Source organism: Equus przewalskii, chromosome 23, assembly GCF_037783145.1.
Source record: "Equus przewalskii isolate Varuska chromosome 23, EquPr2, whole genome shotgun sequence".
NCBI classification, from domain to species: domain Eukaryota; kingdom Metazoa; phylum Chordata; class Mammalia; order Perissodactyla; family Equidae; genus Equus; species Equus przewalskii.
In genome coordinates, this window is record NC_091853.1 from 1,683,380 (window position 1) to 1,700,561 (window position 17,182).

General features: G+C 47.1%; 1 protein-coding gene across 20 annotated transcripts in view; it reads left to right on the forward strand.

The window, feature by feature from the left end:
- The window catches only part of SRGAP2 (SLIT-ROBO Rho GTPase activating protein 2), a 236,630-nt gene that overhangs the window by 177,994 nt on the left and 41,454 nt on the right, over positions 1-17,182 (forward strand). For 11 of the 20 annotated variants that reach the window (XM_070591415.1, XM_070591424.1, XM_070591412.1 and 8 more), the window contains 4 exons: positions 928-1,152; positions 4,869-4,970; positions 5,987-6,184; positions 15,098-15,182. In XM_070591415.1, coding sequence (XP_070447516.1) covers positions 928-1,152; positions 4,869-4,970; positions 5,987-6,184; positions 15,098-15,182 — 610 coding nt within the window. Of the gene's footprint in view, positions 1-927; positions 1,153-4,868; positions 4,971-5,986; positions 6,185-15,097; positions 17,157-17,182 lie in introns of all 20 variants that reach the window. The other 9 variants (XM_070591416.1, XM_070591425.1, XM_070591413.1 and 6 more) reach the window with 2 other exon arrangements.

Here is a 17,182-nt window from a genome sequence, read left to right on the forward strand (position 1 = left end):
GGTCTGCAGCTTGAAAACCGCTGACCTGGCCAAACGTGTTCATTTCAGAGTCGAGGAAACAGGTTCGAGGATGGGGAGCGGCTTTCCCGAGGTCGCTTGACTTCCCATGCCGGTGCTTTTTTTGTACTATTGCCTCTTTCACACCACTTTTTTTCCATCTTGCTTTAGAAAATCTGAATCCTTTACATGATCTGAATTTTTTCAGTAAGACTTACATTTAGAAATTTTGAGTCTTACGAGTGCAGTGTCTCCAGGGCCGGAACTTTAGTGCAGTAACCCTCCTCTGCAGCTGAGGCCTGGCCTAGAGTGTGGGGAGCTGGTGGGCGTATGACCGCCAGTCAGCCCCTATTCTCTTCTTCTCCCACCTAGAGTTCTGAGTTTGTGTAAATTAACTGCTCTTGTAGCACTTCTGATTTCTGGTCCCTGAATGCTGAAATGGTCTGGATGGGTTGGTATGTAGTGACTTAACCGCAGTAACCCCCAGGGAATGGCAGGCTGTATTTTTATTATTGAATTTTGTTACAATGGTGTCCCCAGAGAAACCTCAAAATAGAAGAGGATTCCCTTTAACTCTCAGCTCTTCTTGTAGTTACCGAATGGCATTACACAGCGCACAATGAAATCATTTCATTTTGTCCTAATGAGTCCTCTTCCTTCTAAGGAGTCTTCTTCCTTCCTTCCTTCCTAATGAGTCTCCTTCCTTCTTCCTTCTAACCACCTCATGGTCTTCTAGGGTGTGTTTAACCATTGAACTGAGAATCAAGAACTGAGAAACCTCACCCAGATCTTGGAAGTCAGAGTGTCAGCCTTCTTCTCGCTGCACAGCCAGTCTCATTGACTTGGTCAAATCTCCCTGGGGCCGCCCTCCCCTTTTCCCAAGCCTCGGGGCTGTCCATGGCTTGCTCACATGCCCTCTCGTTCCCACAGCAGTGTTGTGACTTGGGCTACCACGCTAGCTTGAACCGGGCGCTACGCACCTTCCTCTCTGCTGAGTTGAATCTGGAGCAGTCCAAACATGAGGGTCTGGACGCCATCGAGAATGCTGTAGAAAACCTGGATGCCACCAGTGACAAGCAGCGCCTCATGGAGATGTACAACAGTGTCTTCTGCCCACCTATGAAGTTTGAGTTCCAGCCCCACATGGGGGACATGGTGAGGCCCTCTTCCCATTCCCACGCTCTCCAAGGGGGTTGAGCTCACTTGGAGATTCACTGCACTGAGGCCGCGTGATTGTGGGAAGAGCGAGGCCTGGGGCTGGCTTCCTGTCAGGTGGGTGAAGTGCATTCCACTCATTCAGCAAACAGCTACTGAGTCCTGCTGTCTGCTAGGCTTGACCGCAGACTTTGGAGATTAGAGCCCTCAGGGAGCTTACGGTACAGTGAGTGGAGAGAAAGTTAGAAGCATGCATAGGGGCTCCCAAAGGGACCGGCAGGACCAAAGGAGGTGAAAAACAGCAAGTGTGTTCTAAAAACTGCTAACCAGTCAGTATGGTGAAAGGGAAAGTGGCAGTGGGAGTTGGGGGGGCCCTCCCAGTGGTAAGGCTAGAAGAAATGAAAGCTGAGATGGGGCCAGACACTAAGGGCTTTTGACGGGGGGGAGGGCCAAGCAGGTAACGATGTGATCTTCTGTCGTTTGGCAGAGTTCTGAAGGATCCTATTGTCTTGGGTTTAGAAGATTAAATGAGAGGTGCAATTTTGCTTGGGTATTCAACAGAAAGGAATGGGTACCTACAGAAAGGACAGGAGCTAAGGTGTCATCCTGAGGGCTGATGCTCGTTGCCCAGGAGGGGAACATAAGCAGGGGGCCCTTGTTTGGACTTTTCGCCTTCAGTGACTGAAACCAGAAGGACCTAAATAAACTAAAGTGAGAGGAACAAGAGGCTCCTTGGTTTTCATTACTCTGAATCTTGTGGTTCCACTTCCGGTGGCTGTGCATACAAATCAGCGTCAGCCTTATTCCTATGGGTAGGAGCCGCCATGTAACCTCATGGTTAAATCCGAAGGAGGATGTATAGGCTTAGGTAACAGAGGAGCTCAGGATGGATCCTCAGGCATGGTTGGATTTAGGAATTTTATCAAGGATTTAGGGAATTTTATCAAGACTCAGTTCTCTCTCTGCTCAAGATGCTGTGTGTTGGCTCCATTCTCAGATAGGCTCTTATCCCGTTGGGGCAAAGTGACTGTATTTCCAGCCTTATCTCCTTGTAGGTTGAAATCCAACAGAAAGATATTTGCTTTCCCTCCTAGAAGCCCCCACAAAATTCTCACTGTGTCTCCTTGGTCTGATTGGGTGACGTGCTTATCCCTGAGCCAGTCCCTGTGGCTGGGGATCTGCAGTTGGCTAATGGGCTTATGCCGAGGTCACATGCTCCATCCCTGAGTTGAAGAGAGCCCATCCAAAGCACAGTGGCCTGACTTCGGAGTAGGAGGTTCCCCCAGAGGGCAGTCAGACCAAAGTCACCAGAAGAAGGAGGGGCAGATGCTGGGTGACCAAAGAACAACAATGTCCTCTCACCAGGAATGGTACTTCCATTAGGGTTAGTGTCCAAACTCTCTTTGGAAAGCATTGCTCCAGAATGACAACTGTTGCAGTGTACCAGAGGATTCACTGTCATCAATAGGCCACTATGGAGAGTGGGACATTTTTATCCTAAAGACAAAAATGTGAAGTTGATTTCTTTTCTCTCCTTCTTGGGGAAAACCAAACCATTTACAATTTGTTTCCATTGCTGTGGCTTAGGAAATGTCAGTGTCTGAACAGATGGGGAAGTGAGATGGCAGCATGTGCAATTAGAGTAGGGGGAAGGGGTGTCACCAAGCCCCAGGAAGTCCCATTCCTCACCTGCCCTGGCTTCTGGCGCAACTTGCCTTCCAAGCCCCTTCTCCAGCTGTCACTGAGATTCCTTCCCAAGAATCATTGGAACTTGGGGACCAGCTGAGTGGAGCGATACATTTTCTGGTGTTGACTGAGTTGCCTTCTGAGCCAAACAGCTTGTCTCTATAAAGGGGGAATCCAAATGCTGGGTGCTCAGGCCCCCTCCTCTCTCTGTCAGAGCCTCATTTCCATCCTCCAGAACACAGCTGGAATGCATTACCTTGCACCCCGGTAGAGAACCACTGCCAAAGCATGCATCAGCAGCTCTGCTGCTTCTTAAGGCAACAGTAAGGGAGGTGGTTTTCCCACAATTCTTACCTGCTAGGTGTGGGTTACTTTAAAAATCAATAGTTCACTCTTTTACTGAGGCCTTTCCTTTGTGCAGTATAGCTGATCAGCGGCTGATCCAGGTAGGGACCAGGGCCAGTCCTAGATCTTGCAAAGGTTCCACATTCCAGCCTAGCTGACATATGAGTGGAAAATGAAAAGAGGTGAGAGGCCGAGTCCTTCTTGGTCCGTGCAGCTAGTCTATCCCCATCAGTATGGGTTGTCTGTAGACTGTAGAGGCAACAAGAGGGAGCTGCCTGGAAGTCCTTGAACTAGGGCCAAAGTACGGGTGGCATTTTGACCAGAAGCCTTGAAATTGGCCAAGGCTCCACACTGACTGGTGTTCCAGGGTGCTCTGCACATGAATTGATGCCAAGCACTCTCACATGTACTAGAAGGAGGCGCTTGGCTCTACTCTTGGTGCCCCCAGAGGCTTGTGGGGCTCTGGATGCCTGACCGGTGACATCAGACAGCCTGAGAGTTTCACTCTTGGCGCTAACCCGTCCTGGCCACCGAGCTTTCTCCATTGTGTCTGCTTATCCAAGAGCCAGAGTGAAGTCAGCTCTCCAGATCTGAGAGCTGGCTCAGGCCAGCCTCTCAGCCGGGGGAGGAGGTCAAGTCATTTGGGAACTTAAAAGCCAGTGGAGGAAAAGGTCAAGTTCCAGCCCCTCCATTTGAAGAGAGGTTTTGTCTTTTCAAGAAAGAGAGTGATCTGGGCATGTGGATGTGCCCATTCATTGCTGGGGAAGAAGGGGGCCAGTTCTCTCCAGATGTCTCTCTACAGACAAGAGGCTATGGGACACATGGTGGCAAGGTGACAGGAGCTGCCTCCACGCGAGTACTGCTTCCAATCTGCCAGCCTTCTGTTCTTCGTCTGTCATCCTTGGAATTGTGGGTGACCTCATGCCCAGGCTATAGCCATGCCCTCATCAGGAGACAGCGGCCCAGCCATCCCTTCACACAGGGAAAAGCTTGCTGACAGTGATCCTTGGGGGAAGCGCAGCCTTCTTCCCCAGACAGATCTGGTGGACACCTGGAGTAAAATGATGGCTCCTTGAAAATGCCAAGTTCCACCAGATTCCATGCCCTCTAGGGCTTCCTGGCATAGCCTGTGGACTTGTTCCTGGCTTCACACTTTCTCTGATTGAGTCAGAGCTCTCAGGCACGGCCCAGATTTATAAGCACATGCTTGCTGCCGACAGTGGCAGGTTAGCCTCCTGACCCACTTCTCTCCTGCTTTTGCTCTGGTGTGTGAAGGGAGATGAAGGAGGGGTCAGAGAGGCGGCCACTTGGACCTCCAGCAGGAAATCCTCACTGTGCCAAAGCATTGTGTGTCTGGAGCTGGGGCTGCCCAAGGCACTCTTCTCTGGCCTTACTCCCACTTCCATGGAGCCACAGACCCTGTGTAGACCTGCCCCTGCCAAGCACTAGCCTACAGGTGGGCTCCAAAAAGAGAGACCTGGTCTTTCCAAACAGGTCCCACTTCTCATTCCCTCCTTGTGCTGTTTGGTCCTGGAGGAGGTCCACACACTTTGGCTTTGGACTTTGTTTTAACAAAGAAACTGAGCCTTACAGCTTGAATATGTATAGCTTTATTAGCGGTAACGGGACTCTGGAACCACCGAAAGAACTGTGTCCTCTTCCTGACCTTGTATTGCTTTTGGCAGGCTTCCCAGCTCTGTGCCCAGCAGCCTGTCCAGAGTGAGCTGGTCCAGAGATGCCAACAACTGCAGTCTCGCTTATCCACCCTGAAGATTGAGAATGAAGAGGTGAGTTTCCTGCTTAGGAGGCTCAGAGCCATCCTCTGAGTTTCCCCAGCAAACCTCTTGCTGCTGCCCATCTGGGAGCAGGTGGAAGGAGCATGCAGAGAATGTCCGGGCTGCTGCAGACATTTCCTAGCCAAATGTAGGCTTGGATTTTCCCCCTCTGCTACATCCTGCCCTTGAACTCCAGGAAGTGACTCTTGCATTGCCAAAGGTTGAGCTCTATTTTGAGCTTTTGCAAAATACTTTTTTTTCCCCTTCTACTACACATTTAATCAAAATGGCACTTGGCAGCTGTGTGAACAATATTGTGTCTCTGAAACCACCCCCTCATGCTTGGCTTTTTCCAGCATTTTCAAACAAACAGAGGCCTTTGACTTTGACACTTCAAACATCTCCGTCCTCTTAGAAAAGAGTGGCTTTCTTCTGGGCTTTCAACAAGCAACTCAAAAGGGCAGTATGATTGATTATTCAGCTCCTTTCTTTTGAGCCCGCATGATTTCAAGTTACCTGGCATCTCAGTAAGTTTTGCTGAGATCCAGAAGGACTAGGGGTGGCTCACTTAGTTTGCAAATGGGGAAACAAGCTCATCGATTCTTTGAAGGTCACAAAACAGAACCTGGGGCTTTGCAGGACTAGCCCATCTTACATTTTAACGAGCTCTTTATATGATGGCGATGGTTTGGATTTGTTTCGTTCTCTCTCCCTTAGGACTTCCATTAGAGCCAAGAGCTGATATTAAATTTAAAAAGTAAACATTAAATAAAAGAGCTGGGTCAAATATGTAGCATGAAGCAGGTGGTGGCTTTTATGTCCTCACGGGAGAGAGGAGCACCCTGTAACAGAGTCCATGTGATGTTTATCAGTCACTTAGCATCGTCTGATGGGAAGCAGAGCTGCATCCTGTGACAGCACCCTCCCTCTTTCCTCAGCCTACTCCTCTCCCACTTCTCCCAGCTTCTGCATCTCCTGCGGTATTGCAGCCTGCTCCTCATGCATTATGTTGACCCTTGTCGTGGCAGGTAAAGAAGACAATGGAGGCCACTCTGCAAACCATCCAGGACATTGTGACTGTCGAGGATTTTGACGTGTCTGACTGCTTCCAGTACAGCAACTCCATGGAGTCCGTCAAGTCCACGGTCTCAGAAACCTTCATGAGCAAGCCCAGCATCGCCAAGAGGAGAGCCAACCAGCAAGAGACAGAGCAGTTCTATTTCACGGTGAGGGAGCTCAGTGGCCTTTAAAGATCATCTTTCGGCACTGCAGCACACGGGGGAGATTTGGAACCCAGAGTCCTTTGTCAATTGTCTGAAGGACAGTCTTTGAATATCCTGGATTTGGATCTGGGCGTATTCAGAGACCATACCTACACTTAAAGGCACAAACATTTACAAATCATATCTGTCTGACAGGGACCTCCAAGAGAAAGAATGCTCCCAAGCACACGACCAAGAAGATTTTCTTTTTTAAGAATTTTTTAAGCAGCTAGTAGGCTTCTGTTTGAAGGTTTCCTTCTCAGCCGTAGGGGATCATGAAAGGGGGACTTCATCTCTTGGTTCTTGGGAACTACATCCAAATATTCTGGCTAACACATATCTTGTTTTTAAAGTCTGTAGTCTCTTCTGGTTGACGTGATGACGTTATTTTATAATTTTTGTTGATGGGACATTATTTTTTCGTGATTACTGCTAAAATTCAAAGCGGCAGGTAATGTGCAGCATTGTTGGTTTGCAGAAAATTCTAGAATGTTGTATTTTGTCACTCACGTATCTCCCAGTCTTCTTTTAGACAGATGGACCCATTTTTTTTTAAGTAGTGTTAACAGTCCTTTGGAGGGTTGCTGGCTGGTCTTTGGTGCTGCTTTTTGATAATTAAGTTATTTTGAGCTTGCCAAGTAGGATTTATTGCCTGAACTAAAATTTATTTCCTAATCTTCTGATGACCAAGAAAGGAGAAATTAAGTTTGCAGATGTGAGATGAAATATAGCCAGTGAATATTCATACTGATTCTGAATGAGAGGAATTAACTTGTTTTTCAGTCAAGAAATACAGTCGGCATGCAGTAAATTGAATTTTTCCTCCAACTAGAACAATTTGTTTAATTCTTCTTTGAACACTGCCCTTTCTCTGTTGAGAATGCTAGTGATTTGTTATCTTTAAAAAAAAAAATCTGGTTTTTTACTTAGTTAAGCTCAGAATTCAGATTATTTTTTATCCTGAAGAAGACTGTTGAGAGGGAGAGATTTAACAGTATTATTCTTTTAAAATAACGTTTTTTCTTGTTATACAAAACAAAACACGCTTATTATGTAAAATTTTGAAGCAAAGAGAAGAAAATAAAAATCATCCATAATCCCACTACCTAGAGATAATAGTGTTAGGATATATTCCCTTCCAGTCTTTTTTCTATGCATTAACAAACACATATCTGAACATATAATCTGCTTTCATTTAACAAATGATTAATATTTTTCTAAGTAATTTAATTATAGCAATCTTCAAATTTATTTATGAGTAAAATACGAAAATCTGTACAGAGAAATAATGGAATGACATTTTGGCTCCTTCATTAATTTTTGTAAAATATTTAGCACACCTCCTTGTTTGTACTCAGTAAATGCCGAAAGTTTATCACATCATCATTATTAATTTATTTATTGACGTTAAATTACTCATTGGTTGTTTATTGAGGACCCACTGTGTGCCCGACACTGTGCTTACACTGGGAATGCTGAGAGTGCCCAGTGAAGAGGGGAGCGATGGGACCCGGCATGTGAAGGGGGAACTTTTCACTTTTACTTTGTGTATTTCTAAACTGTTATGACAGATTGATTTTTGTAATCAAAAAATATATATAAAATTTTTTAAATGCATACATGCACTTGTACGTGAATGGCAACCAGGATGAATGGAGTTGGGGACCCATCACACACAAAGTGATTTTTGTGTGTGATTTTGAAGGATGAGTGAGCCAGGCAGTGAATCGAGAGGAGAGGGCACTCCTTGAGGAAAGAGCAGCGTGTGCTAAGGCTTAAAGGCGTGCAGAAACCTGCGGAGGATGCTGGGAGAACTTGCCTGTGGTGAGGGCTGTGCGCCACCCCAAGCTGCATTATCTCAGGAGCTTATTGAGCACTCCGGAGGCTTTTAATAATAGGATTGTTTGGCTGGTCTGTCTGGACTGCTTAGATATCGCACTACTTAAGTGACCCAATCTCATTACATTGCAGAAGATTTCCATTTGTTTGATTAACTAAGAAGTTTTCGGGGCCAGCCCGGTGGTATAGTGGTTAAGTTTGTACACTCCGCTCCCATGGCCCAGGGTTCACAGGTTCGGATCCCAGGCGTGGACCTAGCACCACTCATCAAGCCACACTGTGGCAGTATACCACATAAGATAGAGGAAGATTGGAACAGATGTTAGTTCAGCGACAATCTTCCTCACAAAAAATAATTTTTAATAATTTTAAAAAAGAAATTTTGGAAATAAAAATCTGTATCTAAGACTGTCAGATTGTTTTTTGGCTTTAAATGAAGCTATAACATTCGTATTCAAAGTTGACCTTTAGTAAGAGCAGAGATGACCGTATTCAAGCTGGTGACCTCTCAGATCCTGCCCACCCATTCGCCTCTGTCTGAATGCATTGATGTCCTCTAACCCATTTCCTGTCTTTTGTGGCCATAGTGCTACTTATCGAAATTGTGTGCAGATTTCCTTGGCTAAGAGGGAAGTTTTTTGTCTGGGCTTGTCTAGTAACACGTTTACAGGAGAGTTCATCATTTTCGTGACTGGTGCTTGGAATGTGTCAGATAATTCATTTCATGATAAAAGGGCTTTTTTTTGGTGAAACGGACATTCAGGGACAGGGGTGTGCGTGTTAAACAGGATGGCTGCATGTGCTTGCCAACCATACAAACCAGCACAACTGCGGGCGTGCTTTTCAGTCTGTCGCCTCCACAAATGTTGCCCGTGTGTTTCCCTGTGCCCTTCAAAAACGTCAGAAGGGTGCATCCTAGAAGCTCCTCCCTTCTTCTGGAAAGTGGGGAAGAGGGCCCTTGCTGTGGCTTTGACTGGTAGGTGGGTGCCTGGGCTCCCAGAGGGCTGCTGGGAAAGCTTTCCCGACTGCTCTCTGCTTGTCTGACCGATCTACCCAGACGACATCAGTTGGAAATTTGAAGCATGACCTATAAAGGTCAGTCATTTGTGGGAGTCCTAGGAAAATAATCATGGAATTTTAAAACTTGACGTGACTTTTAAAAATCATCTAAACAAAACCTTCTCATTTGAAAGTTTAAAAAATCTCAAATTTAGAGAGGATGAGTAGGTCCCAGGGAGCCCAGCAGGAGCTGAAAGTAGAACTCTGGGCTCCTGGTGTCGGGCCGCAGGCTTCTCTCTGCACCTGCAGAAGCCCAGGGGAAGGAAGGCCCCTCCTCTCCTCTGCCCTGAGTGAGGACCCACCTCCCCATCTGATCTCCTTGGCTTTGTGTACTCATCTTCTGTAACACTCAATCAGCAGTCTACTTTTTTCCCCATTGCCTTTTTTCACTGTGATTGTTAAAAAATAGACTTATTTAAAGGTGCAAAAATTTCAAAAGAGCATACAGAAAAATGCCAAGCTTCTACCCATCCCTGACCCCCGCCTCGTCTCCTCTCTGCCAGTGATTGAAACCAGTTTCTTCTCTGACCTTCCAGAGATCTATGCAGTAGATCTATAACACAGTAGAATTACGTTAGAAATGCAATGAAATAAAATTAATAGAAGTATACCACTCATACTGCCCTTTGCTTTTTTCACTTAATTTACTTTGGATATTATTTTCATATTAGTCCTGAAATTTCTGTCTCCTGTTTTAATGGCACAGAAGTTCATTGCATGGTTGGATGTACCATCATTTATCTGACGAATTCACTGTTCATGGGCAGAAATGGTCACTGTTTAGACAAGGATGGTCAAAGCTTTATAAGGCTGGCACTTCTCCTAAGTATTTCCTTGTACAGGGATGGAATGGGGAAGGAGTTAAGGATTATGGCTGATAAACAAAGCTAGACTGCCTGAAGTCCCGGGAGCAGAAGTGGGTAGGGTAATAGGAGAGGAGATGGTACCTTGGCCAGTGGGCAGTTCTCTCAAACTCTAGACTTGGAACTGTGGTCCACGCCCTATTTTAGCTTGTTATTCTCCTGCATGCACTCAGCAAACATGTGCTAAGCAGGTACAAATGAGTGAATGCCCTGCCCTGTCAGTTGAAGTGGGGAAAGAGACTCCTGTTTAAAGGGTTGCACTATTATATATTCTGTCTGACAGCTGTTTCCTGCTTTAAAAATTGATGGGGAGGAGGGAAATGTCAGTGTGCCTGGCTGGTGGGGAAGCAGCCACAATAATGACATCTGTGTGTCTCTGGGCACGGGACTGACTAGGCATAGCTCACTCTTCTACCCACCCTGCCCCTTTGCTGCGGTAGATACTTGTGGCCTTGGGTTCACACAGATTACATCCAAGGCATAAGCAAAGTCTGTGAGTTTTTTACTTCCATGGTAAGACTGTATTGAAAGGGAAGAGGTATTGAAAAATTAAATTTGAAAATATTCTCACGCCTGTTACTAGTGGTTTTTTGTTTTTTTTGAGGAAGATTAGTCCTAAGCTAATATCTGCCACCAATCCTCCTCTTTTTGCTGAGGAAGACCGGCCCTGAGCTAACATCCGTGCCATCTTCCTCTATTTCATGTGGGACGCCTGCCACAGCATGCCCACAGCATGGCTTGACAAGCGGTATGTAGGTCGGCACCCGGGATCTGAGCCGGTGAACCCAGAGCTGCTGAAGCAGAACGTGCGAGCTTAACCGCTGTGCCACCGGGCCAGCCCCTCTTACTATTTTTTTAAAGGCCAGAAACCTGCTTTGATTCAGCTGTCCCATGTGTTAGCACAAAGCAGAGCAGTTTAGGGAAGGACTGTTTTTCGGTTAATTGAGCAGGTGGCTCAGGAGTATGGAAGACTTGAGTACCCGCTTGCTAGTTGCCACATCCCGTGCTCATAGTCACAGGCATGCTTGTTATCCTATTTCATCTTCAACAACCTTGTGAAAAAGATGTTATCCCCATTTTTCAGATGGGGAAACGAAGATTCTGGGACTTAAGTGGCTTGGCCAATGTCAGAAGAGTTAGTAAGTGGTAGGACTGGAATATGCCAGCTCAGGCTTTTTCATTTTACTGCAACTGAAATGTCTGTCAGGGAGGGCTCAGAAAGAAAAACTGTTACAGTAATATTTTTCAATAAATAAAACCCAGTGCTCACGGTTAATGACCAATTAGGAATTATTAAGAAATACGTTAATGAGATCATAAAAACTGAACTGAAGGTTCACAGTAGCACAAAAGCAAAACCACTCAATAGACGCTTTGCCTCCCTTCCTCCTTTTGGAAGCAATTCTCAGTGTTGATAATACTGAGTGCGAAGTTTGGAGGAGATGCGTGGCACCCGTCAGACTGTATTTTAGGAATTTGATTTTATTTTGGTGATCTAGAATAGAACGCTGCCCTCTCTTTTCTCCTCCATTGAAAAAGACTCCGGGCCATCGCTTTACTTTGGCGTGTTTGTGAGGGGAGCAGGGTGCCGGGAGTGGAATGAAATTGAAATGAGTTGCCTCATATTGGACCATGCTTTAAATAAGGAAACTCACCCTTACTGCCCAGGGAAGAGATTTTGAGATAACACATAAACAGTTCTTTTCCTGGCCCCCTGGTCTCCAGAAATCACCAAAAAGCCACCTTTTCTTCCCTTACCATCAGATGTCTTGGCTCCTTTCTGGGCGTGTTCTGGTCAGCAGCACCTGAAGTCTTCTAACTCCTTTCCACCAGTAGAGGCCAGGGTGTTTCTGGCAGCTTCTCTCTCAAACAGATGAGTGCGTATTTGTGGGCAGGGTAGGACCCTGGTAAATAACACACCTGTGAACTCTAGGCTGCCTTTGCCTTCCTACACCCAGCTTACCTAGATGGAAAACTTCCAACCACTGTTTCCAGTTTCAGGGATGCAGGTCAACCTTGATGTAGTTTTTGATCCTTCAGGATTTAATGGAAGCTGCAAAGGTAATCCATCATACCCCTTTATGAGATTGTTATTTATTTTAATGGTTCATCGAGTGACAGCCAGAGTTAACTAGTGAACTGTGAATGTGAATGAAAGAATATTTCTGGAATCACAAGTAGAAACATGAGTGAGAGGAAGGAATTTGCATCCGTCTCCTTTCAGAATTCAGTCTGGTCTTGTAACAGTTACGGTTTTTCTTGGGGAATTTTTCCTCGTTAGGAGACCTTTAGAGTCTCCTGGGATAACCCTCCACAGAGGGGCCTTTGAGGGCTCAGATGTCAGCAGCGGATATTTCCTGCAGGTTTCTCACCTCTGGGCCCTGAAATGCTGTTCCAGGCCTCACTGTTCCAAGTTAGGCATCGGTGGGTGTTAGGATATCACCCAAGGAAGGGTGACAGCAGGTGAGCTGGCAGCTGGAGCAGATGGAAAGGGGAAGGTGACAAGGGAGCCTATTTTCATGCAAATGTTCTCATGCAAAAGCACAAAGGAGCAGAGTAAAGCAACAGAGACGATTTGGTCCAGGGCTTGTCTTATACGTAACTTAGAGTATCGGGGCACACTTAGAGGCTGGCTTTGTGACTGCCAGGGAAGGTCCCCTCTTGTTCGCGGGGGATATGTTCCAAGACCCCCAGTGGGTGCCTGAAACCCTGGATGGTACCGAACCCTACAGATGCTATGTTTTTTCCTATACAAAATACCTATGATAAAGTTTAATTTACAAATTAGACACAGTAAGAGATTAACAACAATAACTAATAATAAAATAGAACAATTATAACAATATACTGTAAAAAAAGTTGTGTGAATGTGATCTCGCTCTCAAAATATCTTACTGTGCTGCACTCACCCTTCGTCCTGTGATGACGTGAGATGATACGGCGCCTGCGAGATGAGGTGAAGTGAGGTGAAGTTGGCATCGTGTGTAGCGCTAGGCCACTGCTGACCTTCTGATGACAGGTCAGAAGGAGGGCCCTCGAGCCATGACCCCATCGATGTTGGGTCAGGAGCAGACGGTGTCAGTGGTTGGGGATCCATCTAAAGGATACTTCACAGCCCGGGGGGAACAGAGCAGAATGGCGCCAGATCTCATCACTTTACTCAGAATAGTGTGCAATTTGAAACTTGCGATTGTTTATTTCTGGACTTTTCCATTTATTATTTCTGGACTGCATGTAACTGAAACTGCACAAAGTGAAACCATGGATAAGGGAGACTACCGTATTGAGTGTCTCCTATGTGCTGGGCACAGTACTAAGCATCAGGATGCAGAGAATGATGGGTGCTGTGGTCTGACCCTAGGGAGGAGGCAGTCGAGAGAGAAAGGCTGGTGAGTAGTAACGGTCTGTGACAGGGCTGTGTGAGAAGTGCCGTCATGGAGAACTGCAGAGGGATGCACAGGAGTGTCTGGGTGAGCACGGAGGCCAGGAGGTGCGTGTCAGAGAAAGCAGGCTTCTTTTCTTTGTTTTCCGCGAGAGTGAGAAGCGTGCTCTTGGTTAAAAGTTCACACTATATAGAAAGGTACCGAGTAAAAGTAACTACAGTTTGTCACCTTTTCTTCCTGCCCTCACCCTAAGTGGTAATAGCCATAAAATCAGAGGCTTGATGTATAATTATACTTTTTTCCTAATGCATTAAAAGAAAGAACTATTACAATGTAAATGTCTGATCCACTTACCCCCTCAGCTGTGTCGTGTATCCCCGTGCTCTCTGGGTCACGCTCTGGGGGACACTGCCATTTTGCCTGAATTTACTCCTGGGCCGAGGACCCCTGAGCCAGCGGATGAAGCCCTGCATCGGGAGACAGCCGAGGCAAACTGAGATCCCGGGACGGGCTGGCGGGCAGAGCGTCTAGTCCAAAGGCCTGGGCTCCAGGCCTAGCACCCCCACGTCCTGGCTCACAAGAGTAGCAATTTATTTAACACTCCCTTCCCCAGCATCGTCTTCTCATCTGTAATAAGGAAATAATGATGTCTTCCCTAATGTGCCGTGCGGAGTTATCCTGAGTGTCAAATGAGAGAATATGTGTTGAAGTGCTCTGAAGACTTGTACATTGCTACACATATATAAAGAATTAATACTATGAAGTTTTGTTCTGCTTCTCTCCTTCTCCTGCTCTGTACCACAGTGGATAGAGCGTGTTATCATAATGGTCAGGAGAACACATTGTACCGTCAAACTACATATGTTTGGATACTGGCTCTAACATTCTCTCACTGTTTGACCTTGAGCAACAAATCTCTCCAGACCTCAGAGCCCTCATCCGTAAGATGGGGATAATGATAATAATAGACCATAAGGTTGTTTTGAAAATTTGGTGAATTGTCCCTGGGGACATATAGTCGCTCATTGGGCAGACAAAGGTTGAGAGGGGTCAGATAAAAAATGCAGCACAGCAATTGTATTTTGACTGTTAGAGCAGATGGGATGGAATTTCCATAACCTCATCTTGTGTTTGGAGGCAGCAGTATGTGTGCATGCAGGTGGGGGCTGGCAGCCCCGCCCTGAGTGCTTAGAAATCCCAAGCTTTCCACCAAGACTCCGTGCAGAATAGAGGAGGAGGCTGATTAAGACATGGCTCAGACAGAGATGCTCTGCTGCCGGGCTTGCAGCTGAGGCAGGGGCTGAGCCTGCCCTTGGCATTGCTCCTGGTGTGATGGAATGCACACTGGGTGGGGCCGGGCAGGCCTGGATGTCAGTGGAGGTGACAAGTAGCAGGTGTGTGTCCTCATACCAAGAAGACCAGGGCTCGGTGAATCCATCCACTCCTCCTGTTCTTCTCTGGTGGAACTGGAAGAGATGGGGGAGGGGTTCTAGGAGACAGATTCTGACACTGGCCTATATGGAGCTCCCAGGAAACATAGATCGGGATACTAATCCACCATGAAAATCAGCGGCTCCCAGATGCTCAGGGCCTTAAAGAAATAAAAAATGGACCTGGTGGAATTTGAGTCAGAAACCAAAAACCCTCTTAAAAAGGGAATTGTACAGCTGGGCATCTGTAATTTTTTTTTCTTCAGGAGGCTTATTGCTCTTTTTCCTCCTCCTCCCTTACAGAAAATGAAGGAATACCTGGAGGGCAGGAACCTCATCACCAAGCTGCAAGCCAAGCATGACCTTCTCCAGAAAACCCTGGGAGAAAGTGAGTGTGGGAGTTCTGCTGGAGGTTTGGCAATGAGGGGAAGGCCGAGCCCTGAGCTGTACCGCTGAAGCTCCATCCTAAGCCACATGGGCCCGATCTTGTATGAATGCATTTCTTTGCCTAGCCTGTTTGATGTGGAAGCACAGGCCCCAAATGACTGCTTGAGTAATGGGGGAAGGCCAGTGCTTAATGAAGCACTAATGTGCATCATCCACTTGTTTAAATGGAGCGTGCCTGCTCTCCACCCAGTCTCCCACCCTAGCCTCCTCTGCCGCGATTGGAGTGAAGGGGCTGACGGGGTCATTGATTCTCCAGACACTTGGTTAAAACTCTTGCTCCTCTGTGGCAGGACTGAGGCTGGAGCCAGAAGGTAAGGAGCTGTGGGGTGAGAAACCCAGCTGCTCTGAGGAGAGGAGAGGCTTCTCACAGGCCGGGGTGACGGGCAGGCTGCTGCTCTCGGTAGCGTCAAGGTAGAGCATCGATTTCCTTCTGCTTTGAAGGGTCCTGATGCTAAGTGGAAGCCCTCTCTCTGCCTTGGCCATGCTGGGGCCATGGTGCTGAATGCACTGTCTGGTCTCATAGGATGATTTTAACCAGACCCTGGAAAGTAGCAAGGCAGAGAACTGGACTGGCTCTCTGGACTTTCTCTCCTCTGCTGTCAAACAGAAGGCGAAAGTTGAAAGCGAAGCTTCGCTGGGGTTTTTGGCACCTTGCCCAGGTCTCCTGCCTGGCTCTCAGCATCCTTTGAGGAATGGGGTTCCCAGGTTGGGGATGCCTCTGAATGCCCGACCCCACCTGCCTACCCTGCTAATCTCCGCTCTTAAATATGGGAAGGGGGAGGCTACAGGGAGAACGTGGTAACACTAGTGAGAGGCAAACCTGCGCTTGTGCAGAGGTCTGACAATGTCAAATCGGTTCCTGGGCGCTCCTCAGAGAGGCTGCAGAGTATAGGAAAGTGGACACACTCATTGGCTCATTGGCCTCAGGAATCGGAGCCCCACTTTTCATACCAGAGTCCTCCTACCCACCCTTCTTGGCCTGTCCTCCTTCTCCCCTGGACGATTCCCCCAGGTAATTAATTCTTTTATCTCTAATGTCTTCGATCTTGTGATTTTTAAGGCATTTTCTTTTTTGTCAAGAAAGCCTGTTAGGTAACTCTTGTTCTTTCTCCTCCCCACCACCCAAGGGACTCAGGCTGAACAGATTTGGGCATTGAGATCCAAACTTGGCTTATAGGAAATCTTTACTCTTGGATTATCAGATTGCTCCATGGGGAATTGGAGGAAAGAAAGCCCAGAACTATTTGAAGCACATTATAACTGCAATTTCTTTTTGCCAAGATAATCTAAGCATAGCCCATAAGTGCGATGGGGAGCAGGGCCTTGGGTATTAGAGTGTGTGTGTGAGAGTAAAAGAGTGTGTACACACACGTGCACCAGATGTGCTACTCCGGAGAGGCAGAGGTTGGTGACCATTCATGAGCGCTGCAAATTGCCTTCATCTGAAGATGACAAGTTCTAGCAATAAGGAAAAATAGCCACAGATCTTCCTCTACCAGTCCTCGTGTCCCTGCCTTCTGTGTGTATTTGTCACCATGACACAAGAGCCCTTGTTCTTGCCACAGAGGGATAATTCATGTGTATGAATATTCCAGAATGGAAATGGGACAGATGTTGAAAATAATGGCTCAGAATAATATTTTTGCAGATGAAAGCTGAGCCTTTAGGAATGAGATGCTGTTAGGGGTGGGGCAGGGTGTTGCTCGGGATGAGCTGAACTGTAATCAATTAGCAACCTTTAGAGGCCAGACGAGGCCCCGCCCTCCCCTGCCCCTGCGCTGCCGCTCCAGGAGCTGGATGAGGGGTGCAGGCGCTGCTCTCTCCTGCCCCTGCGCTGCCGCTCCAGGAGCTGGATGAGGGGTGCAGGCGCTGCTCTCTCCTGCCCCTGCGCTGCCGCTCCAGGAGCTGGATGAGGGTGCAGGCGCTGCTCTCCCCTGCCCC